This window comes from Mchenga conophoros, linkage group LG20, assembly GCF_057382185.1.
Source record: "Mchenga conophoros isolate Kocher_MC1m ecotype Shallow Benthic linkage group LG20, M_conophoros_male_GT1.1, whole genome shotgun sequence".
Taxonomy (NCBI): domain Eukaryota; kingdom Metazoa; phylum Chordata; class Actinopteri; order Cichliformes; family Cichlidae; genus Mchenga; species Mchenga conophoros.
In genome coordinates, this window is record NC_140545.1 from 26,692,425 (window position 1) to 26,717,689 (window position 25,265).

At 38.9% G+C, this 25,265-nt stretch overlaps 1 protein-coding gene and 1 non-coding gene across 4 annotated transcripts; one reads left to right on the top strand and one right to left on the bottom strand.

The window, feature by feature from the left end:
* Positions 1 to 1,589: 1,589 nt before the first annotated feature.
* tp53inp2b (tumor protein p53 inducible nuclear protein 2b) lies at positions 1,590 to 11,672 on the bottom strand. Of its 3 annotated transcripts, none has more exons than XM_085260044.1 (4): positions 11,401 to 11,672; positions 6,597 to 6,936; positions 5,316 to 5,472; positions 1,590 to 5,221 (listed from the first exon to the last, which is right to left on the bottom strand). In XM_085260044.1, the coding sequence occupies exons 2-4, from the start codon at positions 6,718 to 6,720 to the stop codon at positions 4,957 to 4,959; spliced, it is 546 nt and encodes a 181-aa protein (XP_085116170.1). In that variant the 5' UTR covers positions 6,721 to 6,936; positions 11,401 to 11,672; the 3' UTR covers positions 1,590 to 4,956. The 3 variants fall into 3 exon arrangements, with proteins under 3 accessions (XP_085116170.1, XP_085116169.1, XP_085116168.1); XM_085260043.1 differs by having other exon boundaries at positions 5,316 to 5,886; XM_085260042.1 differs by having other exon boundaries at positions 5,316 to 5,889.
* A 6,113-nt stretch (positions 11,673 to 17,785) lies between these two features.
* Positions 17,786 to 17,857, top strand: trnaa-ugc (transfer RNA alanine (anticodon UGC)). Its single transcript has one exon. It is a non-coding gene; the product is annotated as a tRNA-Ala (tRNA).
* Positions 17,858 to 25,265: the final 7,408 nt, after the last annotated feature.

Below are 25,265 nucleotides of genomic sequence, written 5' to 3' on the forward strand. Positions count from 1 at the left end.
CAGCAGCAGTCTGTGCTGGATCAGGACAAACACTAGTGGCAGCTTTGAGAAATCCAAATAATAAAAAGTATTTTGGTTTGTTTAAAACAATGAAAAACCCTGCTGTGTGACATAATTATTTTATTTTATTTTTTAAATCCTCGTCAGCCTTTTAAGTTTCCTGCTCAGCTTGGACTAATGTACTCAAAGCTAAGCAAAACAGGACTCCACCCAGTTTCAGTCCACAGACAGTACTCTCTTTAACCACACCTGTCTATTTGCTTGTTCCCTTTTTGCAAACAGTTACATCTGCCTACAAAAAAAACCCTACTTTCATCAGCAGTTAAGACACTTAAAGAACTGCCTATATTCAAATAGGTGTACTTAAAGGTACTTGCTACTTGGTAGCCAGGTCTCAGCAAACTAATGCAAAACAAACACTGTGTTTTTGGTGGGCAGAGAGGAAAACATCATCAATGCCACCAATGAAATTTTCACGTCTAGCTTGCAAATAGAAATTTGATAAAATGTGTATGGTTTTATATTGTTAACAGCAAGCACATGCCAAATATATCCCCTGCTCTCTCTCCAAACAAATACAATGTGTCCATGCTCTCATACGACAATCTTTATAAATTCCACTTTATATATTAAGTGTTATTTCAGCTGCTCTTCTCTATGCTAACACGTTCTTACTTTCAGTTCATATTTATCACTAGATTAGCATACCTTTTTGAGTGTCACTGCCACTGCATGAAACAGAAAAATATACTTAAGGGAAAAAAAGACAAAATCATTAAACAGGCATTAAACAAACTGACCCTCTGTGTTTTGAATATCATAAAAAGTCTTCCCTTCACACACGTCTGGTAAAAGAAAGACTTTAGAAGGAGTGTAGAACAAGTCAAAATGTGGGACATTGTCTCCAGATGTGGGACAGGGGGACAAGGAATAAACATGCTAAAGAGGGACATCTGGTCACCTTAACCCTACACTGTACAATTATTTGGTTAAATACTTCAGCTATAAAATTTTATAATCCAACCAATTTGGATATTTATAATGCCAAGTCATAAGCCATATAGCGGGTGGCTGTAGCTCAGGTGGCAGAGCAGGTCAGCCACTAATCAGAAGGCTGCCTCCTGGCTGCATGCCAAATATGGCATTGGGCAAGATATTAACCCCATGTTTGCCTACTGGTGGTGGTCAGAGGGCCAGTGTCCGGCAGCCTCGCCTCTGTCAGTGTGTCAGTGCGCCCCAGGGCAGCTGCTACAATGTAGCTTGCCATTGCCAGTGTGTGAATGTGTGTGTGAATGGGTGAATGACTGAATGTAGTGTAAAGCGCTTTGGGGGTCCTTAGGGACTGAGTAAAAGCGCTATACAAATGCAGGCCATTTACCATATATAGTTTAATATTCACAATTATTGCGCTTTCAACCAGGTGCTTATGCATTATTCTAAATGTTAGGCTATAAAATAATAACACTGAGTGTTATAATAATAAGTACTACGGCCTTTTTAAGCTTTCCTATATAAGACTGCATTCCAACACCTCTTTTTGCGGTCCCACATGAAAATAATGACACGAGATTCAGGTGTTAACCTGAGCATTTATTGTTGTTATTGTCGTGGGGGGTCTTTTTGGCGGGTACCTGTGTTTTCTGAATGGATGTTGGACAACCCATCCGTTGATTTTTGCATAGGTCTTGCCTGTCAGTGGACAACTGTCCGCTTTGGGTGTGGAAAAAAAAAAATCAGTACATCACAAAAACCATGCAGAAATAGTGAAAGGCACAATCACCATAGATATCAGATACATCAAATTTTATATGTCTATATCTTTCATTTTCATGGAGGGGAGGGAGGGTGTACTAACTGAGATGTAACATGGGGGGGAAACCCCAAGTGTTTTGAAGCTGCCGTCATATTAGGGCACGACGTAAAACATGTGAAACTCCCCAGACATTCAACGCTTTCATTTAAAAGATTATATTGTCGAACAACTCTTCTAATAACTATATGGGAAAATACAAGCATGTTCTATTGTATTTTTATAGTACATTTCTTTTTTTTTAAAATATATAAACTATATGTCTACTGCCTCATTTTGTCACTATCCACATCCCACATCTGCTATAGGCTCAACACAGTGGGTGCCCACTCCCTCCCCTGCAAGTTTTGAATGACCTTGCCTCCTAAAACCACACATTGCAATAATCACACACAACATACCTAAACATGTTTCCTTTTTACATTTCATTGCTGATAAAGGACAGAAAATAAAAGTAAATGAAATTTGCAGCATCAGAGGTATCTGCGGCGATTTGGCATGCACCCATAATCCACCTGTGATCTCTCATCATTAACCTGTTTTTACTGTTTTCCCCTCAAACAAGATGCTTCCTCTGAGGCACAGTGAGAATAGTAAAAGCCCCTTGGAGAGAGTGTGAAAGCCTAAACAGAGATATCTTGATGTGTATGTGTGCAGGCTCATCACCTCAGATACACCCGCTGCACTTGAGAGACTGACAGGATACATTATAGCCACCCTTAAAGCAGAAACATTTGTAATTTAATAAAATTAAGTAATTTGTAGGATTATTGACAGAAAAAAAGGTTTAGCATGTGACTCAAGAACCACACAGGACATCTATTTTCTCGATGTATCTCAGTCTGTCCTTTTAACACTTCAGTACGGTCATAAGACTGGACCCTCAACAGCATTTACACAGCAGCTGGTGCTGTGTCGAGTGGGCCCTCTGGAGGGCAGTGTTTGCCTATGGCACGTCAACTCTGAGCCTATATCTTTTTTTTCTTTTTTAAATGGTGCATCTCAACAAGGTGACACTGAAAATGGAGCAATGACACCACTTGTGGCCCTCCTGGTTTAAAAAGCGAGCACAGAGATGCGGCAGAGACTGGATTCTCATCAGTCCCGTTGGACACGAGTTCTGAGAGGCTATGACATCTAGCAAAGCATTATAAATTGTTCTGTAATATTTACAAGAAGAAAAAGATGACAGATATTTGTGTCTTTTTCGTAGGATTCAACGGATCGGGACACCTCGCACACAGTCCGGGTCAAAATGAAAAGAAGAAAAAAAAATGATCACAAAAGGAAAAAACAAAACAAAACAAGCACACGGCACACCGCTAAAACTTTTTGACTCACAAAATGTATGACAGTGCAAACGTACATCCATTTCTCAAATAATTTACAAACATCAGTATACACTTCAGCACCATTGTTTACTATTGTTGTTGAATACATATCAGTAAGCTAGATTTTTAAGTGGACACTGTTAGAGCTGCATGTGCTAATATGAAATATGAGAACCATGAAGGAGATATCAGCAATGCGCTGCGCGTCCATGAGGAAGATGATATTTGTTGAAAGTGTTGAATCTGGGGTGAAGATGTGTTAGGCTTTAAAAAAAAAAAAAAAGTCCCGTGAAGACAGTGCTTTTATCCATAAAAGGGACAGACGTAAAAATGCTCTCTGTGTTGGTGTTCACATGGATAACATAAGATCACAGCACACACTGTGTAAAAGAATGACTGATGTGTGTGCTGGGCACATTGCTTTAGTTTACAGAGGACACAAATAATGATAATCGTGCTGTTTTATGATCTGCGGGGGGAGAAACGATTATAATGTGTTGACTTTAAAAAGCCCAAATGTCTACTTTCTGTTTATCTGGCAGGGAACAGTTTAGATTTTCTCTCCGGTTGGAATCATGCAAACAGAAACAGTCCAATAAAATTACTGTTTACGAGACAAAGTAAGCAGAAAAACACATGACAAAACAAAATAATGAGTTACCACCGATACCGCTCTGCACTTACTATGACCTGCCATACCCTGTAACCCAAAGGCTAGCCTTGGATATTTCCACTGCATTTATAATCCTCACCTTTAATGACTATAGAAGTGCCAACGACAACTATTTGAATATGCAAAAGCAGCAGCTGTACTCTAAAAGCTCTCCAATAAAATGTGATGTTACATTTTAAGGACTCAGGCTGCTCAGAGGGTTACGTTACACTTTCCTGTGAACCTTTCTCGTTAAACCACCTCAGTCTTCATTCAGTTATGTTCCAATTAATCATGTCTTTTTGCTTTACTCTTTAATCTGTTTTGCTCTCGCCATCATCAACTTGCTGTTATCCTTCACAAAGTAAGAAGAGAGAAAATCTCACAACATTTGGTTTCCTCTGATGAAATCGGTTGCTTCATGTTTCCTGGGCTTTGTCGTGTACTTTGCTCATTAGCGCACCAAATTGGAGAGAAACAAATGTCTAGTGAATTTCCTCTCCCCCTCGTCACACACGGTATATCCTTCCACCTCTTCTGAACTATTAAAAAAAAATCATATTTTGATTGAATTCTTTTATCTCTTTAACATAAAGCTTTGAAGACATGATGACTTGTTTTTGGTGTTATAAAGACAAAATCTGTCTTGCATTGTTTCCACTGGAAAAGTCAGAAAACTGTTATTCCAGCCAGAGAAAAATAAACTTCAATTTGAATTTATTGTCTCCAAAATAATTAAATACATTTAACGGAGGTGTATTAGCTGAATTAATCTCTCTAAAATAAAATGCACTGCGGAGGAATGAACTTGGGGAGGCAAGATTGGACAGAAACTTTATAGAAATCAAGTTTTTCGTGCTTTTCAAGCATTATTATTACTACGAAAGGCTTCTTTTAAGATTTTAAATACTTTTTTTGTGGTTTGGATACTGCGTCGGACAATAAGTAGTAAAAAGGTCAACAATATCTACTCAGAGGGTTCGGTTTCATAACACCAGAATGGGAATTGAGCTACCAGGTGAAGTCAGATTATGTCTAAACAACAAAACACTACTGTTATCTTAAGTGCAACGGAAATTAAAAATGCTGTGGTTGACTGCGTTTATTCATGTGTGACTACTAATGCCCTCAGAGTAAACAATGCCCCATGTGCGCTGGGGAGTTTAGTGGCAGAAGTTACGCTTGCTGGGCTGGTGAAGGAAGGTGTTTCTGCTGTGGGCTGTGTGGCGAGGGATCTGCTCCCTGGTGCGGTTTTGGCGTTGGATGCGGTTGCACCCCAGATGGCGGCGTTCCACTCGGGCTTTGCTACGCTGGACCCTGGCCACTTGGGTGACCTTGGCCAGAGCACCGGCCTGGGCAGCTGCTCCACGGCTCACCCTGGTGGGCATAGTGCCGTGAGTGGCGGGGACCGAAGCTGGTTCAGCCGCTCTGATGGAAAAGAGAGAAAAGATAACATAGTTATGCTGATGCTGGGGAAAAAAGTGGATAAAGGGCAGGTATATTTTTAGCCAATCGCTCTCACCTCACGCTGCCCCCCAGGCTAACCATGCTTTCCTCTGCCACTGCAGACAGGTTGCTGTTGGACACCATGGACAGGTTGCTCGGGGAGACGTACACAGACATGCTGGGGTGCTCTATGAGCAAGTCTTCCATCGGGCTGGCCTCTGCAGTGGCTCCCTCTGCAGTGAAACAGGGGGGAGGGGTGACAAACCAGCTCTCATCCATGCAGCCTCTCTCTGAGCCTGCCCTACTGCTACACCCACTGCCCCCACACTCACTCCCAGAGCCTGGGGACATTGACGGCGTGGAGGAGGGCGTGGACAGTCTGACCCGTCTTGGCAGGGTTACGGGTGTAGTAGCACCCATGTCTGATGGGCTGGGGCTGGGACAGGACACAGGGTCTACTAATGCTACTGCACCTTGTGGCCGGCCTTTATGTGTCCTACGACGCTTGTGAGGGGGGTGGGGGACAGGGGCCGGGCATTCAGTCCTTGTACGTGCGTCTTGACGATTTGACAAGTTATTCTCTGGGAATGATTGTGCGATCAGTGGGATTCCTGACTCATCATCAACCTGCATCATGCAGTCAGACTCTTCTGAGCACATGGCAGCGATGAGATGGTTCAGATGAGAGGGGGGTCAGGGTGGGGGAAGATGTTGCACAAGTTATGCAAATGTGGCAGATTTTTCAAAAAGCCATGCAGGTCAAAGAAGGGATCACATACGCACGCACACACATACCAGTGTGAGGAATGTAAGGGTATTTAAAAAAATTGGAGGAAAGGAAGAGGGGGGAGGAGGGGTAAGGAAACATAAAAGAGTCACATCATTAGTTGTGTTGACCCTCTAAAGCTGTGATTATGTCATTGACATAATTTCTGCCTTGACTCTGCTGAGAGGTACTTTTATGTTATGTTGTTTGCTTGGCTTCTTCTGAGCAGGCATTAAAGCACATTCTCATACTTTAAAATAGTCTTTGTCATGATCAAGATCATAAACAAAGTGGAAGGAGATGCATGTTCACAGGTAGCTATGTGTTTCCGCCATTTGACGGACAACACAACCTTTGGCATGGCAGCCATATGGATGAGCGGCAGTGTAGCTGAGCCACGCCCTTATCATAATACTTCACCCCATCTCATCATCCCACTGTTGTTATCACTACACTTCATATATTAGTCAGTATCATAAACATACACAGCAGCACACAAAGCATAATTTGACTATTTCCTCACTTTTGATGTAGCTTTTAAAATAACCATCCCTTCAACACAAGCCCAGCACAATGCTCTCTCTGACTCACCAGGCAGATTGACAATCATCCATCCCTCCTCGTCGGCCTCAGTCACACATGGGTTGGGTCCCTTCAGCTCAGCTACCACCTCTTCCACCTCCCCAAACAGCAGGTTGCTAAGACGCTGAAACATTGTCAAGTGTTGACGACTCTGGTGCTTTTGTTGTGGTGCACAAAGAAAAAGCTGTAGCTGCCTTTTTGAATTTCTTGTCGGTTGCTATTTTACGCTGTTCTTTGATTATTTTTTTTCCCCAACTTGAAGCCTCTTGCTGGACCTTGTTTTGACAAACAGGTGTGGACAGGCTTCTGTAGTGCAAATATAAGGTTTCACTTGGTTTGGAGCAAAGGCCTGAGGGAGAGGGAGAGAGGAAAAAGGGGATAATTAGTTGCAATGAAAAGATGAAACATACATTAGATAAAGAGAGTAAGAAACAAAAGAGGTCAGGATTATTTAAAAATGCAATGCAGTCATTGTTTTTAGCGTGAACTCAAACCTTAGTGGCATTAAAAGTGTTGCTCTTTTTAAAAAAATTACTATTATTATTTTGAACATTAACGTGTTAATTAGAAGAGGTGGGAATCTTATAATGAGTTTATAAAACAACAGGGCTTTTTTGAAAAAACAAACAAACTTCAACACCACTCACTTTAAACACTTTATATCTTAACACTTCTGAAAGGTCACAGAAAACTGAAAAAAAATGTTTTGACCACTTGGGGGCTGCACATCAACACTGTGCCTGTCATTCATTTGGCATCTTACTTCTGGCTGCTGTGTTTTTGGTTGCCATGCACCCCTGAGGGAATATTTGGCCTTAGCAGCTAAACATCTCCTCATATTTCCAAGATAGTTGCTAATTTTGCCTGCCTGTCCAGGTAAATGTGTTAATGAATGCGTTTTTTTTTAACAGTTACTGCAGTAATAGTAGATGAAACTAAACAAAAGGACAAATACTTGAAAGATGCTGAAATATTTTTTAGAGCTGAGAACGATCGAATAATAATTACAGGTTTGTTACTACAAGCAATCTCGTGCAGTGATTTCCAAAATGTGGGTCGGGCCCCCCTAGTGGACTGTGAAGGTACTGCGAAGTTACATAAGAAACAGGAGTTAATGAGTTAATCAGCAAGCCAGTGTGTAATAACTACACTGCCCTCCCCTATTAGGTCAAGAAAACCAATCAACTCTCAGTTTCTAGACAGATGGGCAGAGCACAGAAGAAGAAGAAGAAGAAGAAGATTTTGGTATTCATCTAATACCAAGTAAATATAGGGCCAGTATTACTGATATCAGTATCAATACTGATACTTTTAACCTATAAAGGCAGCTTATGTAGGGGAGAACAGTGTGTCATGGTTTGTGAGTTGAATCAACATTCATTTGCATTTCTGTGCAAATTTGAATGAAGACTTTTCATTGTAATTTATTGTGGTTGTGATTAATTATTAGCTAATAAAACAAAACACACCTTTCGGCTTTTCGTGTATTTAGAAATTATTAATTTTGAAATAATTCATTATTTAACACAATTAAGAAGGCAACATAGTGAAACAAAGTATCTGTCCAGTGTTGGTATCCACCTCTAGAAAAAGGTAGGCAAAACTAAAAAAAGGTATATTTACAAAGAGCCACACTCTTACAAAACCAAGTAATGTGTGTGCACACATGTGAAAGATGCAAAGAAAACCAGAAACATTGTGACAGCAGGTGCTGAGGCCAAAGGACGAGGATGTGAACTACACGTGAACACACTGGTGTAATGTTAACCTGAAGTTTAGCTTATGTGACAACGCTCTGCATGTTCGAAGGTTGAGTTTTATTTAAACTGAGTATATAGGGCAAAGAGACCCAAGAGATCACAGAGTTCAATACGCTCTGCAACTGTCTGACACAGTTATTTTTGTTTGTGAATTCAAGGTTAGTGTTTATTTACTAAAGGAGAGGTTCGATATCAGGCCATAACCTATTTAAGTAATCATCACATTCAACCACAGTCTCATTTGCCCCAGAAATCTCATTGACTATAATGTAAAGTGTATGAAGCTGAACTTTCTCACTAAATAAATGAGAAGGTTAGTAAAGATAAGGTGAAAGACAAGGATTTATAGAGCAAAGAGTCATGGGAGCAGATATGCATGGATGCATGATGGGTTTCTGTCCTTATTTGGAGAATCACCATGATAACGGAGCAAAAAAGGGAAGACACATCCTAATTGCAGTCATACAGAGCATGCTTGTGGGATTGCTGATGTCAGGTGCTTGAAGTGATACGATAAGATATGAGATAAATCAAGTGAAGCAGTAACTGGTGCAAAAAGAAAAAAAGCTAAACCTTATAAGCCTTTTCTTTAAATGATGAAAGCTATTTAACTTGTTATATATATAATTAAGTTACTGTCATACACTCATTCTCTTTTAAATTTATTCAGTTAAGTTATTGTCTTGTGTTGTGTTGTCTTATTTGTGTTGTGTTTTGTTGTGCATAGTGCCGATGCAGGACAGTTTCCAATGTTGTTGTACTATTGTACTAGGTATGACTGTGCAATGACAATAAAGACTTGTCTTTCTTATCTCTTATCTCTTAATTAAAAAAAGATCTGGGTTGCATGACCTGTTTTTTAGATCTTGTGAGAAAAAAAACATTCAGTCACTAAACAATGACTATGAAATGTTTTTGAGGAACTGTCTTTCAGCTGATGCGGTGCAGTGCATACCTCAGCACAAAGATTAATGCATTCCTTGACTAATAAAGCATTAAGTCATGGGACTATGACAAGTAAATTCTGATAAACAATGTTTTTCAGGCCTCAGTGCTGCTTTGCATAAGGTGGAGAGGAGATCCGCACAATAAACACCCAACATGGACTCGTAAGAAGCACTTCCCTGACCATTTTGTTAGCTTGCCAACTGAGAGCTACTGATTGGCCTTATAGGTACTGACACTGCCAAAAGGGCCCAAAGAAACAATGATAGCTAATGACCAGATGATGTATGTTTTGTGGAAACCTTGTCAAATCCACCCATTAACACAATGACAAAGATTCATGATGCTGACTGTTTTGTAAAAAAGCAGAAAGATATGCGTTATCTGAAAGTTAAAAGCAATAAAAGTGACTCTCACTCATTACATTTTCCCTTTCTTTTTCTTTATTATCACTGCTTGTAGCTGAGCATATGTACAGTACAGTAGGAAATAGAGCTGATTGAATATTTCTTGTGAGGTAAATAATATTTTCATAACACATTTTGTTTTTTCTATTTTAGGATACCTTATCTGGCCAGGGACAGCAGGTGACATTTGGCCCTCTAGGGTAACTGTAGCCCATTTATAGTTTATATGATCACTGATGCTGTTAGATAATAAGGAGACCTTACAGGTCAAAAGGAACAATATATTTGATGCAGTTTGCAAAACAACGACTATATATATATATATATATATATATATATATATACACATATATATATATATATATATATATATATATATATACACATATATATATATATATATATATATATATATATATATATATATATATATATATATATATTTATTTATTTATTGGCATGAATAATGCAGAAGAAAGCCTTCTTACATGTTGAACAAGAAGTTTTGTGGATTTGTTAAAATGTGGCAGTAACACAACAGTATATATTTAATATGTTCCGGATGTATAGGCAGCTCTATTGATTGAGGTTTTTTATTTTATTTATTTCATAAGAGGAGTGGGCGGGGCTCCCGAGAAGTAAAAACAAGCTGCGTCTGACGTCACGCCACTGACACTGACGGAGAGGCTCCAGCCTATTTTGCGACCGGAGGAAAAAAGAAAATCGGTCAGAATAACAAACAGGGGAAAAATATCAAGATTTTCTGATCGCGTGTTTGCAGTCGACATGGTTTTCGTGTTTGATCTGCATTTTGCAACACGGTACCGAAAAACCATCCGTGTGAGAGCGGCTGCTGTTGTCGACGGCTGTCGTCTGGACTTGAAACGCTTATGAAAAAAATATGCAGCGGTGTTTACGTTTCCAACACAAAGAATAGGCTCTTCATGTAAAATAAAACATCGACCTCGATGCCAGAGCATCGACGAGCCCAGAGAAGACGCGACTTTCTGCGCAGGGTATCCAGGTTAAACATGAATTATCCGTATAAGCTCTGGCTACAGCTGAGGGGTCAAAGCAATGACAGTTGTGGCTCAGCAACACTGCACGAAAGACAGGAGAAAAGAGGCTCCTGAATACACAGCGAGTCGGTTATTTGACAGAGCAGCTCAGGTTAGGCCTGGTGTATTTTTAGTGGAAATCAAAACCTAAAAAGGTCGACTTGCAACAAATACATCAACATCCGCCATCGACTCCACACCAGCATTTGATGCAGTTTGCAAAACAACGACTGCTGGCGTCCTATAGGATTAATCTATATGCAGGCTGGTGTCATTTCTGCAGATGCAGGACGTCGAATCGACCCAACTAAGGCTGTTTATTTGGGCCTATAACATACTGCTTCCCCATCTATTCATGTCCTATTAACAGGTCATTTCATAGTATAAGAAAAAACACACACTCAAAGGCAGGCCAAGACAAAGGGATGCAATTCAATAATAAGAATCTCTATGATTCACGACAGCTGATATGTAATGGGTATTTTTTTATGAATAACCTTAAAAGGAAAGCAGCAGGTTCAATTGCAAAGATGTAGGTTAGTCTGATGCCTCTTTATAAGCACAGTTAGACACAAAACACACCGAGCGTTTAATCTGGAAAAAGAAATAGAGATAAAAAAATACAGAAAATGAAATAGCTTACCTGCCCTTGCAGTGTTATTCAAGTTGTAAACGAGATCTCACACACAGTAGAAACGACAACTCTTAAAGCATAGCTTTAGATAGCCTTTATGTGAGGTAGTTAGAACACCATTATATAAAAATAAAAGGCTTTCTTCTTAGAAGAAGGGCTTCGTGTAAAAATGTTTACACGGACGTTTTCAGATCATAACATCTGCAGCTTTCCCCTCCTTTCCTCTAGTTTTTACGCTGCAGATTTTCCTGTTTATTGCTGCCTCCAGCTGATCCTCGGATCAGAATGTAGAGCGTACAAAACAGCTGATTGTGAGATCACTCAGAGCCACGCCTATCACCCCGCCCACGCCAAAGAAAGCGGCCAATCAGAATATTACACCCGATGCAAGCCGGTCTACTTGGTGACAGGGTGGGGGCTGGGCAAGATGAGCCGTAAACCTGCACCCAGATGGAAAGGGTGACTTCACTGGGAATCTGAACTCTAATCAGCTTCCACGAACAGCATCCGTGGTTTTTGAAAGCTTGGCTGGGGGGAGGTAAACTGACTCTGGGTCTGTTTTCACACGTCTTTAATATAGGACTAGGAAAAAGTAGGATGTAGAAATGAAAGTATTTAAACTATCAAGAGAATGAGAAAGAGGAATCTGATGCAACAAACCGGTTATGTCACCATCTGAATGGAATTTGAACCACAGACACAACATGTTTGCAATAACTTTGTGTGATCCAGTTTTAGTGAGGCCTTTGCAGTTAATTTTTAACATATTAGGGGCCCAAATGTGATATGAGGTGAAATCCTATAAACAAGATATTTAAAATATGAAACAGTATCATTTCCGGTGTAGTTTTTACTTCTACTCATATGCTGGATGCTGGACAACACTGACAACAGCAATCTCATTTGCATGTTTTCCCCTGCGGGTGACTTATTTACTAAAACCTCAAATATTCAAATCATTTAATAGCCGCAGTTTACATCATGTTAATTTTTTCTTGTCAGGTGATGCTGGTGGTTTTACTTTACATTTCAATAGTAAATAAACCTCATTCTCTTCCCCTTCACCTTTTTTTTTTTTTTCATTCCACTGGTGGGGACGACTTTTGCTTTTCAGCCTATATCGGCCAATCATATTTGCTATTTTGAATGCAGCTTTTGTGTAACCAATGGGATTTTTAGATGTTTGAAATACCCCTTGTGGTCACTTTTGTACCCAGCAGTTTGTAAAGCAATGAGATTATCCACTGCTCTTTGTGTTAGCACATTGTGACTGTTGCCATTACTGTGTGTGTTTTATACATGTGTGTTTCTTTAGGTGTTGTGTTTTTTATAAAATACATATTGTATAATGATTAATAGAAATGGTTCTTGTTCGCAACACGCATGTTTATGTCTCCATGGGTGTGTACCTGCATGCTTCGCAGTCACCATTCAGGGTGAAACATACCTCTGTTCTTCTAGCTGAAACTCAGCCAAACACATAATGACTTATTTAAATTTTATAACATGGATGCAATAAATTTGGGAATTATTCAGTAGCAGCTGGTCCTCTTTAAATAAGTGGATAACTGTATGTATTCACACCTTATCAGATGCAACTTGCTAGTACTGGATTGGAGCTCCTTTTGCCCCCAGAGCTGCTTTAATAGTTCATGGCACTGATCCAACAAGGTGCTAAAGGTTCCACACAGTCCATATTAAAATGATACCATGCTGCAGATTTGTCAGCTGTACATCTAAGATCAATCTTCGGTTCCACCACATCCCAAAAGTCGTCTATTTGATTGAGGTTCTGCGACTGTGCAGACCACCTGAATACATCAAACTCATTGCCATGTTCAAAAGACTACTTTGAGTTCATCTGAGCTTTGTGACATGGTGTGTTAACAAAATGATGGGTGTGCTGTAGTCATAAAGTGTTAGGCCTGGTTAGCAAGAATAGTCAGGTAGGCTATGGCATTTAAACAAGGCTTCACTGGTGCTAAGGGAACCAAAGTGTGCCAAGAAAATATCCCCACACAATTAAACTACCAGCAGCAGCCCAAACCGTTGATAAAAAACAGGACAGATTCAAGCTTTCATGTTGTTTACAACAAATCCAACAGACTAGTGTCTGATTTTCCACAGCAGAAATCGAGACTCAGACCAGCCAACGTAGGTGAGGCCACGCAGTCTGCTGCTATATCTGATTCAAGGTTTGCTGTTTTGTGCAGCTGCTTTTCTGCTTACCTTAGATAAATATGTGGTTATTATTTGAGTTACTAGCTCAAAGCAGTCTCGCCATTCTCCTCTGACCTCTAACATCAATAAGGTATTTTCACCCAGAGAACTGCTGCTCACTGGATATTTTCCCTTTTTTGGGCCATTCTCTGTAAAACTCCAGAGATAGCTGACACTGACACTTGCTTTCAATTTCTGATGCTTAGTTTGAACTTCAGGAGCTCTTCTAGACCAAAATGTAGATATGCACTGAGCTGCTGCTATGTGATCGCTGACTAGATATTTGCACTAAAAAGCTGGCGAACAGGCATACCGGCAGCTGAGTGTGAGAGTTTTTAATTGTAAATCTGTTGGTGTATTTCTTAGGAATAGATTATAATAAACGTGTTATTAAAGGCCTATGCTTATGTTTTTAAGTTAAGAAGCTTTTACACAATGACAAGAGCATGATCTTGAAATTTCTCCATAGTTGATTTAGCTGGAAATGCTGTCTTATATTTTGAAGCATCTTTGACTGGATGTCTCAAATGCAAACAAACAAATGTGCCATACCTCTCATGTTTCACACACATTCTTTGAGAGCTAGTTTTTTCTGCTTTAGACATTTGGTATGTAATTGCTGCCTGGTCACAGACAATGAGTTCAGCACGAGCTTTCTAACGTCAGGTTGATAAGGTATCGGCCTATATGGTTACCAGGTGCTTGGCAACTCTTGAAGACACAGACTCATTCACCCTGCAGTGATGATGATATCTCAACCCCAGTAACACAGTGAACACAAACATTCAGGAAGAGCTATCTGTGCTTGTGTTTGTGTAATGTCTGTGTTCTCAAACTAATCAGTACATGTCACTGGCTCGCTCCTGTGTACGTCCTTGTAAAACACTTTGTCAGTCGCTATGACGTGCTTCAGATGCTTTTTAAGGTGTTAGCAATATGCTGCAATGAATAGCAGCACAGCCACACCAGCTTGCTCACAGTTTTCCATTTTCTGCCTAAGGCTATAGAGCTTTTTCCTGCATTCGTGGATTCCCACAGTTTCCACTACCAGCTGGAAAAAATATAGGCGAAAGGTCAGGGCAGTATTTCCCTCTCTAGCTCCCTTATTCCCCCTCCCTGTTTGGGTTCACGTTCATGGTCATGTTCCTATTTCACAGCAAACCTGTTCTTTTCCTGGCCAACACAGCTAACCCAGGTTCCCAGCAAGAGAAGGATAACACTGTGGTGAAACACCGAGGCGCAGCAATGATTCAGCTCACTCGGAAGTCCAGCTTGTTGCCTGTTGAAGCTTGAATCAGACAATAAAGTGAGTTCCTGACTGGAACAAAACAAATACTGATGGGACTTGCTGGGAGCAGGAGAGACGATTAGGACTTAGTGTTAACAGAAATTTGTGTCACGGTTTGCCGGGGCAAGCCGTGTGGAGTTGAAGAAAGGACCCAAAAGACGGCAGCTCTGGTGCAGGTGGGTATTTATTTACAAGGGTGGGTACAAACAGCAATGGTGGGAAAAACATGAAACCGGAAACCTAAACTGGGTAAACTAACAACACAAACCAGAAACGAAGATGCAGGGAGATCCGGTGAAATACACATGGAGAGATCCAGGGAGACCGAGGGGAAACAACACAGACAAACCAGCAACTACCATGACAGAAGACACAACTTAAATACACTCAGAGAACACAGGGAGATTACACACAGGTGGGGAACACAGCTGGGAGTGATTAACGTGACGAGACTAGGGAGGCAAACTGAAAACACTCACATAAGACGCAGACCTTCACAATAAAACAGGAAACACATACACGCAATGACATAACCCACCAACGTAACACAGACTGGGGGACACAGAACATAGGAACATGAACCATGAAACAGAGGAGTACAAACACCCAAGGCAACCAAAACCACAGAATACTAATAAACTAAACATAAACACGGAGTCGCAGACTCCAGACCATGACAATTTGTGTTTTACTTCTAAACAACATTTTCAGTTTGATCTTCAGAGAATTTATTTTCTTCGTGGTTTGCATAAAATCTTTTTGTATTTTGGCTCATAAATCAAATCGACTGATCTGACATACTTTCAAAAGTATGTCACTTTGTTTTGAGTCGACTCCCAGCATTACCTTATTCACCTCTTCTTCACCCTGTTATGAAGGCTTTATTTTTGGTGCCCCTCTCTTCTTTCGGGCCTTTCTGCTTCTGCTGGCTGTCAGCTGATGATAAGACAGCAGCCCCAGGAGATAGGAGGTCAGACAACTTAACAGTACCAGAAGTAAAGTAAATGACACACATTACAAGGGGTGGAGAACTTAAAGGACTAGTTGGATAATCTGCGAGTTTCTTCTGATATTTGTATAAAAAAGGTGTTAATGGCGTTATATGTTGAAACAATTCATTACTTCCTACTTCCTCGAACACCTTTAGGTAAAACAAACACAGGCAGAGGTACAAAACTGGCTGCACATCTCTATCCAGAAAAACAAAAGAAAACCCACAAAAATCTATAAGTGGTATCATCGTGCCAAAGAAGCTCGAGGCAGGTGACTGTAATGTTTAGTGTGATTCATCCGTGTCCTATGCAGTCGAAGAGCTGTCGTAAGTAAGTGAATTTCATAGTAGCTTGTAGCCCTGTTTTCATGAGTTGTTGAATATGTGGCGTTATGAATACTTTGTCTACATCAGTTTGATCATATGGGGGAGAAAAAGGTTGCATAATCCTGCCTCAATGAGGTTTGCAATGCAGCCAGTGGAGGGTAGTAATGACACCCAGATGCAAAACCACAATTTGATTGTGAAGAGAAGACTTGCTAATAAATGTATTTATTTTTAAGGCTTTTAAGTATATTTTTGAAATCTGGTAAGAGCTAGACTTACTGATCAGCTCTGTTTTACTTGGATATGGTAGCTCTACCACCAAAGCTCATGCACAGGTCATCTAACTTTGCAAGTGTTAAGACTACAAGAACATTGTTAAAACATAAATATCAAACCATTCTTTTAAAAATCCACACTATAACTAATCCACACTAACTGTATGAAACACTTGAAACTCCAAAGTTGGGGTCTTCCTCTTTGACACTGTCCAGTGTAACATCTGGAGGTCTGTGGCCTTAGATAAAGAATTCCTTTTTGGATCTCATATTGCATACAGCCTGTCTGTACATGCAGCACTCTACAGTCCCCAGATAACCCTCACCACATAACGGTTGTCAGCCTTTCCTTATTACTCAGCACAGACTCAGCATGGTGGCGTTCTGTCACCAGTCCAAATTTACACAATTTACACAATAACAGCATCAGTGGGTGTCCATCCCTCCTCATCCTGGGAGAGCCCTGTGTAGACAAAGGCTCTCACCCTTTCTCTTCTCCTTCCTTCAGCCCTCCTTCAACCCTCAGGCCATGCGTGCATCCCATGGGTCGGGTCTGTCCCTACATGGGCAGAGCAAACAGGGCCTGTAAGTGGTGTCCTTGGCAAGGGTGTGCAGATAAACACAGAATGAGTGAGGACAGACTGTGCTCTCCAGAGGGGGCCGACAGCCCCTCGCTCGTGCTCCCCTGGAGAATATTATGAAACTTAATGAGGGGAGCTATTTTAAATTCTCTGAAGGATTAGGGTACCTAGGATGGTGAGAAGGACCTGCTTTTCAGCCACTCGTGTCAAACTCACTTCATTTCAGAATTATTATAATCAGGCTTTGTGCCTGTGTCTTTCAGTATAGTTTTAGCCCTCATCACCACCATCAGTTTATCTGCTTTACAGATAGCATGGAAAATGAGGAGCAGATTGCTCAGATGTGCAGGCTAAAAATAGCACAAAACAAGGATACAAAAAAGCAGATACATTTCCCATTCATCCATCCTGACGTCAGTTGAGTTCCTGTGTTTACAAAACCACTACTAAAAAAAAAAACAACCCTTTGAGCTGGAGTACCTCGGGACTTTTCTTCATCCATTCAAAAAGGTAACTTACAGTAATGTACTTGTACCCAGAGAAATACTGCAAGGGTCAAAGGCTAAAGCTGTGATCTGAAATTATATAACCTGGTCTCAAGGAGAGCAAAAATAACCTGCTCAACGTCGACTCATTTTACAGAAGGAATATCAACTTCCGGTTCATGAATGCGTACTGTTATATACGTAATAATGCGCCATGATTTCCAACAGGGGATGTAGCTCAGTGGTAGAGCGCATGCTTTGCATGTATGAGGCCCCGGGTTCAATCCCCGGCATCTCCACTTGTTTTACCAGGGTTTATATTTTGTGTGTGTTGTGAGTGGGGGAAGGCGAGCAAATACTGCGATACCTTCTCTTTTTACGAAGCTATTATTGAACGATAACGTTTATTTTAGCAGTGATCTGATTTGGATCTAGCACTCAGGTTAAATCAGGTTGAGATAAACTGTTAGCTTTTATCTGAATTTATTTTCTGAGTAGAAGCCTAGCAGCTAATCAAATGTACGCCTGTTTATTTTGCTTACATTGATTAAATCGCGTTTGCTTTACTTAGAATTTCAAGAGGAGGGTGTATGTGTGTGTTTTTCTTTTTTTGGTGTGTGTGTGTGTGTGTGTGTGTGGGGGGGGGGGGGTTGTGCATTTATATTAAAAAACACGCGGCCTTTAGCAACCTAAGATCCACAGTAAAACATAATTAAATAAAATGTTGTTATAAAAATTAAACGATACACTTTTAGCGTGTTTTTGATTGGCAGGCCCTTCTTTCAACCGCCAGGAGGCGCTGAATCACATTTTATTCTTCAGCCTAACAAAGAATGTTACTGTATCTAGTCACTAAAACGTTGAGATTTATGAAAAATGGAGCAGAGGAGCAAAACTTTAACATACGGAGTAATGAAATAGGGTACTTTATTTTTTGTACAAATAAAAACTTGACAAGTCTGTGCTCTACGCCATTAAACGTGAATATTGGCTATTTGATATAAGCTTAAGTTTTAATTGCTATTTTAATTCATTAGATAACCTTATAAAATATGCTTACATGCTGTGCTCTAATTTATGCACCTGTATTTATATCTTTATATTACACAGTAATGTTTTGCTAATCCAGATTATTACATTCTTCACACCATCATCAGGTTCTGCACGTCTACATCTTTATGTTTTACTTAATGTCCTTTACATTTTTGTATTGAGGGGTCTTGAACTTAATCTTATTATCTTGTTTGTAGTTTTTATTCAGTTTGAGGAAAGGGTGAACCCAGGGACGTGAGCACCAGAGCCTCTTTGTTACATTTGTGTGTTAACAATCATTATGCAAAATACTTCCAAGACATTTTTCTGAGAAACTGAAGGGCCGGTTTGGACAGTCAGGTCCATCTTTTCAGATGCCTTTAACTATAAATGAATAAATATAAAGGTGTGGTACACATGGTGATTTTCATGTACATGAGTAAGTTGTGCTGAGTTTTCAGACAAAAGCGCAACAGCCACACCTAATCACCTGCATTTTCTCGCAGTATGTCATCAGGTCATGTTTGTCTCTTAGTTCTTGCAAGTCTTAATTATTAAGAGGCATAGAGTCTACAGTTCTCTTACCTAAGAGAAAACTTTGTACGTTAATCTAACGTAGCTTAATCATTAAAAACAACCAAACAAAAAACTATGTTTATTTTACACCCACTGCAAACACAGATATTTACATATGATTTCTATTGGTGTATATTTGTCTTATTTTTTACAATTTTGAAGCAACACTTTAAAAATGACCTATATTCCTTTCAAAATGCTTCCTAGAAAATAATCTAGATCCAGCCTGACCCACATAATACAGCACATTACGAACTGAAAATGTTGTATCACAAGAACCTTTACATTTCCAAAGTGTGATACATGCATACAAAGTGTCATGCAAATATTGCTGAAGGTGGGAAAGGAGGAGAAACGTCAGTCACTTTTAACACCCCAGCTGCCTGCTGCACCACGTGTTTGTCCCATTTGAAATGCACGTTTAGACGCGTGCAAAAAGTGTACCTTTAAAAAAACACACAACAAAAACAAAAAACAGAAACGCAGGAGCCACAAGCTCATCAGCGAAACAAGTTAATAAAGGATTTGTAGAGGAACCATATTGCCTACAGAGATCAGAATCTTATCAAAAACGTCTTATCAAAAAGGTCAGTGTTTTATTTATCAAAGTGTTACATAACATGTTTTCTACAGAACGCATGCAAGTGTCGGTTTGCATAAAGATTTTCATTGATAACCACTAAAGAAAAAAACAACAACCCACCAACAGTGTGTTTGGTGTGTGTTTCTGGGCAGGTAGGATTCTTGTACTTCACCCTGTCATCAGCTTAAGTGCTGTTATGATCCAACCTGTTTTCTCACCTACTAATCACACATAACAGATTAATGCGGAGCAGCCAGATTATTGGCCAGATTATTTGGTTGTTTCTGACCTGATAATTGATTCGTGAACAGCAGTGTTATTTCTGGTCTACAGTCGCCCCCCTGTGATTAATCCTAGAATATCCCTTCTGTATATCAGTTCAGTTTATGAAGAGTAGGGGGCGCCAATTCCTCTCCTGAAAAATCACTAAATTAAAGTGGAAAGAGATATCAGAGAATTAGTGATTGTGAAGGCTGTGTATGGGGAAGGTATATTTATCAAGACTCAAAAAATGTATTGTCTTAAACACTGTGAAACACACTGGTTACCCTGGGGAACGAAATTATTATGTTGCGTGTGAAAATAATGGTCAGAATATAATGTGCATTGAGTTATGCATGTTAAAACATTCAGAGTGTATGAGTGTTATATAAAACTGTTTAATGTTTATAACAATGATTAATATATTGTGTGCACAGTTGCAAAGGTACAGGTTAGTATTGCCAGTGTAAACTATTTGTAGGGTATTATTTATAGAGTTCGTGTAGATATCAGACCGTATGATCAAAACAGATGTTTAAAATGTGAATATGAAGGTTTTCCCAGGTTTCATGTTCCGTTTTTTATGCTTATCAATGCTTGTCACTTACATGTTTTAAATAAAAATTGTATTGAATTTTTTATTGATTTAATCCCCCAAATTTGCATATGTTTTTATAAAGTTGTTAACTTTCTTTCTTTCTTTCTTTCTTTCTTTCTTTCTTTCTTTCTTTCTTTCTTTCTTTCTTTCTTTCTTTCTTTCTAATTAACACATTTTCTGCAAACATATTTAACAAAGCTTTACGTGAGACATGAGCTTTGGATGAAAAGAAAAATAAAAGGCTTTCAAAGGAGTAATTTAGATTAGATCACACTATGCTGTAAAAACAAAGCAAAAAAGAAAAAAAAAGCATGCACTTTCCTTATGTGCTCTTTGCAAGAGCTTTAATTTTGCCTAGAAAAAAACTGGCCATCAACTGACCTTTGCTTGTAGCATATATTACATCAAAGGTTGCCTGTGATTGGACTGTGGTGTCTGCATGTTATCCAGATAAGGGTAGAACAGAAGCTTGCAAACAGACGCACAGAAACAGACGCTTGAATGCATCTGGGCAAATTCCATCTCTGTCAGCATCTGGAGATGGGAATTGATCCGAGTTTAGAAGTTGTTTTAAACAAACATCAGCCTTCATCGCCTCATTTAAAGAAAGAAAATGTTTCCATCTATGTGTTTTCTCATTACCAAGTCTGTTGTCTTGTCAAATGTTTGTTTAGACGACCGCCGTGCAGCAGCAGAAGTCTATTATCACCAGAGTTATTATCTGGTGGTGACAGGTGTATGAAAACTGTACATAATGCAATACGCTTGTGCAGCATACACACATTGATGAGAATAAGAATAGCGATGATACTTATTATTCAGCATTTTAGTAGTTCCCAAAAATCGGTGTTTAATATAATAGTAAAGAGTAAACAATCTCACTTTTATTTGTTCATCTGACCAACTTAGCTCTTCATATTTAACATAAAAACACTGTTAATTTGTATTTTCATGGTAATCACTGACAGTTTGTCAAATTATTATTTCAACTCTTTAGACTTCTGCTACGTGCTGATTGTAAAGAAACAACTGTCATTATGATATCTGGCATTCAGCACAACAAACTCCACATTTGTAGCATATAAAACACAGTAAATGAATTATAACTGATGAGAAAATCAAAGTCAAATCTGACCGCCTGATTTGGCCACTTCAGTTCGACATCGTCATTTTTGTGCTGTAGCATTAATAGTTTATTTAAAGTTATGTTATGCAAATCCTATGTTATTAGTATTTATCCTGACATGAAGTGTAAATTGTGTTATGATGATGTGTTTTTTGTTTGCATGTATGTTTTGTTTTCTTATCCTGTATATGTCTGTATGTTTCATAGTGCACTGTCAAAATGTAATATAAGGAACACAAAGCATCAAATCCAAGAAAAACTGCCTTTATAAAGTAGCAGCTTATCTTCCTATCATATTTTCATGGCAGGGGTGGAGTTCAGAAAGACATTGCAAGTTTAGGATGGAGATGGCACACGTGAGATTTGAACAGTCTGAGTCTGGTAGAAAAGCACAAAAAGATTTTAGAACCAAAATGTAGTTATTGTCTCTGTTTAAGACAAAACCCGTGGTTAAAGCATACAGAGGATACAATGTCAGTATCACAATAAATAAAGGTGACATAAAAAAAATGAAATAAAGTCTAGTAACCCTTTCACTACAGATGTTTAACCATTTAAATGAGCTAATTCCCGAAGCTCAGGCTTTATTTATCATGATGCATGTGTCGCATGGTTTATTGTAAGACTCGTAGGTTTTGTATAAGGTTGTAGCTGAAGTAATGCAACTTTTAGTTACATTTAGTTGAGTACAAAGTACAATATTTACCACTAAAGTAAAGCACAAAATGTCTTTAAATATGTAACTTGACCTTATCCTTACTATAAATCTAACGACGCTTTTGCTCCACAGTTTCAGTGGCAGACTGTTATTGTGAACTGGCGCCATTTAAATGAAAACTAATTGAACCGAGCCTTTGAAATTGTTAGTGATGATTGAAAGAGCCACTGTAAATGTAAGTGAGTGTGCAATTCACTTGGCTGATTACAAAAACAGACAATATCCAGTCGATTGCATAAACTCCTGGTAGACCAGCTTTAATCTGCATGATATGTCGGTTTGCCTCCCCACATCAAAATGTGCTTGAATGGGCCGGAGTTTAACCACCAGTGATTGTGTCTTGGAGAAAGAGACTGGAACAGAAACATGTGCAATCCACAGAACATATGTGTCGGAGTCCACCTCTGCATTCCTCTGGGATAATCTTATCTCCCTGCTGATGAGTTTAAAGACCTCTGAACTGTAGGGCAACACTCTCACATGCACAAGCACAAACAAAGCAAACTTGTGGTGGTGAAAGGATGGAGCATTTTGTTCAAGGAACAAATATTTTCCATCCTGTGAGTTGAAGATATAACTGCTCAGTTTAATATGTGAAAATGCATCACTTAGTAAATTAAAGACTTATCACCTTTCTTCCAGATTAAATTAGAGGCACACCAGGAGGGCTACAGTATTCCTGCCTATCATCAATTGTTGTTCAAAGAAGACTTGACCTGTTTTCAGCCTGGAAGTCAATATGCATAAACAAATGCTAATGTGCTTGAGTGGCTGTTACCTGCTGCTTGAATAGACTGAATGGTAACAATGCACCTGGCTGACCAAAGGTGATCAAGGTGGTTTTAAAATGCAAAAAAAGGGTTTTAAGCTGCACTTGAGCAAAAGAAACACATGTCCAAGCAAGTGTTTGGATGTTGATCTGATGTGTGATGTCAAGATAATGAAATGGTGACTTGCTCAGAAAACAAAAAAAAAAAAACATATCAAAACATTCTAAATAAATATGCTCAGCTCCAGTAAAAGTTGGCTAAATAAAAGATTTAGGAGCTTATAATGTTTATCCTTATTGTATTATGAGATGGGATGTGTGCCTTTATTTTGAACATGTTGAAAATAATAAAACAACAACAACACAGACCCCCCCCCCAGGGTAAAATGACAAATCTTAATAAATAACTTTACAACTGTTTAAAATGAGTACGAGGAGACAATCTTATTTATTCCCTCTACTTTGAAACTATTTAGTAACTTATAACCACAAGTTTCCCCCTGTTTTTGCCCTGTCCTATCATAAATCCTTTCTTATAATTTGTTACATGAATTAGGTTTTATAACCTCAGTAACATGAAAAGAGATTTAGATATTTACAGATGTATATATACACATAAATGTACACACACATACATGTATAAACACACATAGTGTTTAAATAGTGCACACTCTGTACAGCTTCACTCCTTTTTTATGTTGTACGGATACATGAATGTTTTAAATGTAACTTATTCTCTAGAAAACAATTTGAGCATACTGTGAGTAAGTAGATTGTTTAAAGCTTCGTACATAATTTGTGCTCCTTTAAGATTTATATCCAGAGCCCCCCCCCCCCCCCCCCCCCCCCCACACACACACCCTTCTTCTCTGCAATATGGAACATTTATAAGCACTAATGAAACCCTCTGCACAGTAATTTGAATACAGTGATATCAGTCAGCAGTAGAGAATGTGAAGTGATTTGAGATCCAGTATATGTTTTGCTTTAGTTAATACTGTATGTTTTATATGAGATTTACAGCTTATTTTATCATTTATTATCACACCAACAAACCTATTTTCATGAACTTCTTCCATGTCGAGCCCATCTATATGCACTTGTTAATTTCTTTTAAAATTCCCAAATGACCTTATTTAACTTTCTTTAGATTTAATGACAGTTTGTTCCTGTCAAGCTTCTTTTTTTTTTATTTTGCACATTTATGAAGTGATCACAGTGGCTCCTTTAGATTAGCCCCAGAGAAAAAAAAAATATTTGTGTGATTTGCAATAAATACTGATTTAAAAATATCACATACCTGACATATATCACTTATATAAATAATGAATAATTTTTGACCCTGTACAAAACTCTGGATCTTCAATTTCAGGATTAAGTGCTCAAAAAATGAATCCTGAAGTAAAGGTTTGTGTATGACATTAGAACAGACTGCTAATAATTTCTTGAGAAGAACAGGGGATAAAGGTGCAGAAAAGCCACAATGTGATGTCCCCACACAAGGACACAGAATCTAATGAGAATGAAATGGGGGCGGTCAGCAGTGGTCAGCAGCTACAGAGGTTTAAAATGTCAGTTTGACTCCCACTGATTTTATATTGTATCACTTTCACAACTCACGTTTATAATACTTGATATATGCTTTGTTTACATGCAGCTGCACAGGTAAGGCTTGCTTTGAAATGTTCCATTCAATGCCAGAAAAAAGTTATACTTTATAAATGAATGAATGCATTCATTTATGTGTGCATACAAGAAACACATTTTATCTATCACTGGTGATGAAATATTTACTAGTTTAGCAATGTACAATTCAATGAAATGACCTATTCCTGTCATTATAAAATGGTCTATCCTCATACAGAAGACAATTTATGATGCTTTATAATGTCATAGAAAAACAGTAAGTTGTTCTTTGTACTCTGAGTTTATTGATAAACGCCCAGAGTTTAGTTTTTGTAACCTGCTCTGTACTACAGTTTATCCTGGACTGTGTGACACCTTTTCTTTTACCCTTTGGTTTCGTCCATATCTTTATTCAGTT

Coding starts and splice junctions, on each gene's coding strand:
- tp53inp2b (XM_085260042.1), bottom strand. CDS start 6,720: ATGTTTCAGCGTCTTAGCAACCTGCTGTTTGGGGAGGTGGAAGAGGTG. Junction 5,890..6,596: donor GATGATTGTCAATCTGCCTG/GTGAGTCAGAGA, acceptor CCATGTGCTCAG/AAGAGTCTGACTGCATGATG. Junction 5,222..5,315: donor AGCCTGGGGGGCAGCGTGAG/GTGAGAGCGATT, acceptor CTTTTCCATCAG/AGCGGCTGAACCAGCTTCGG.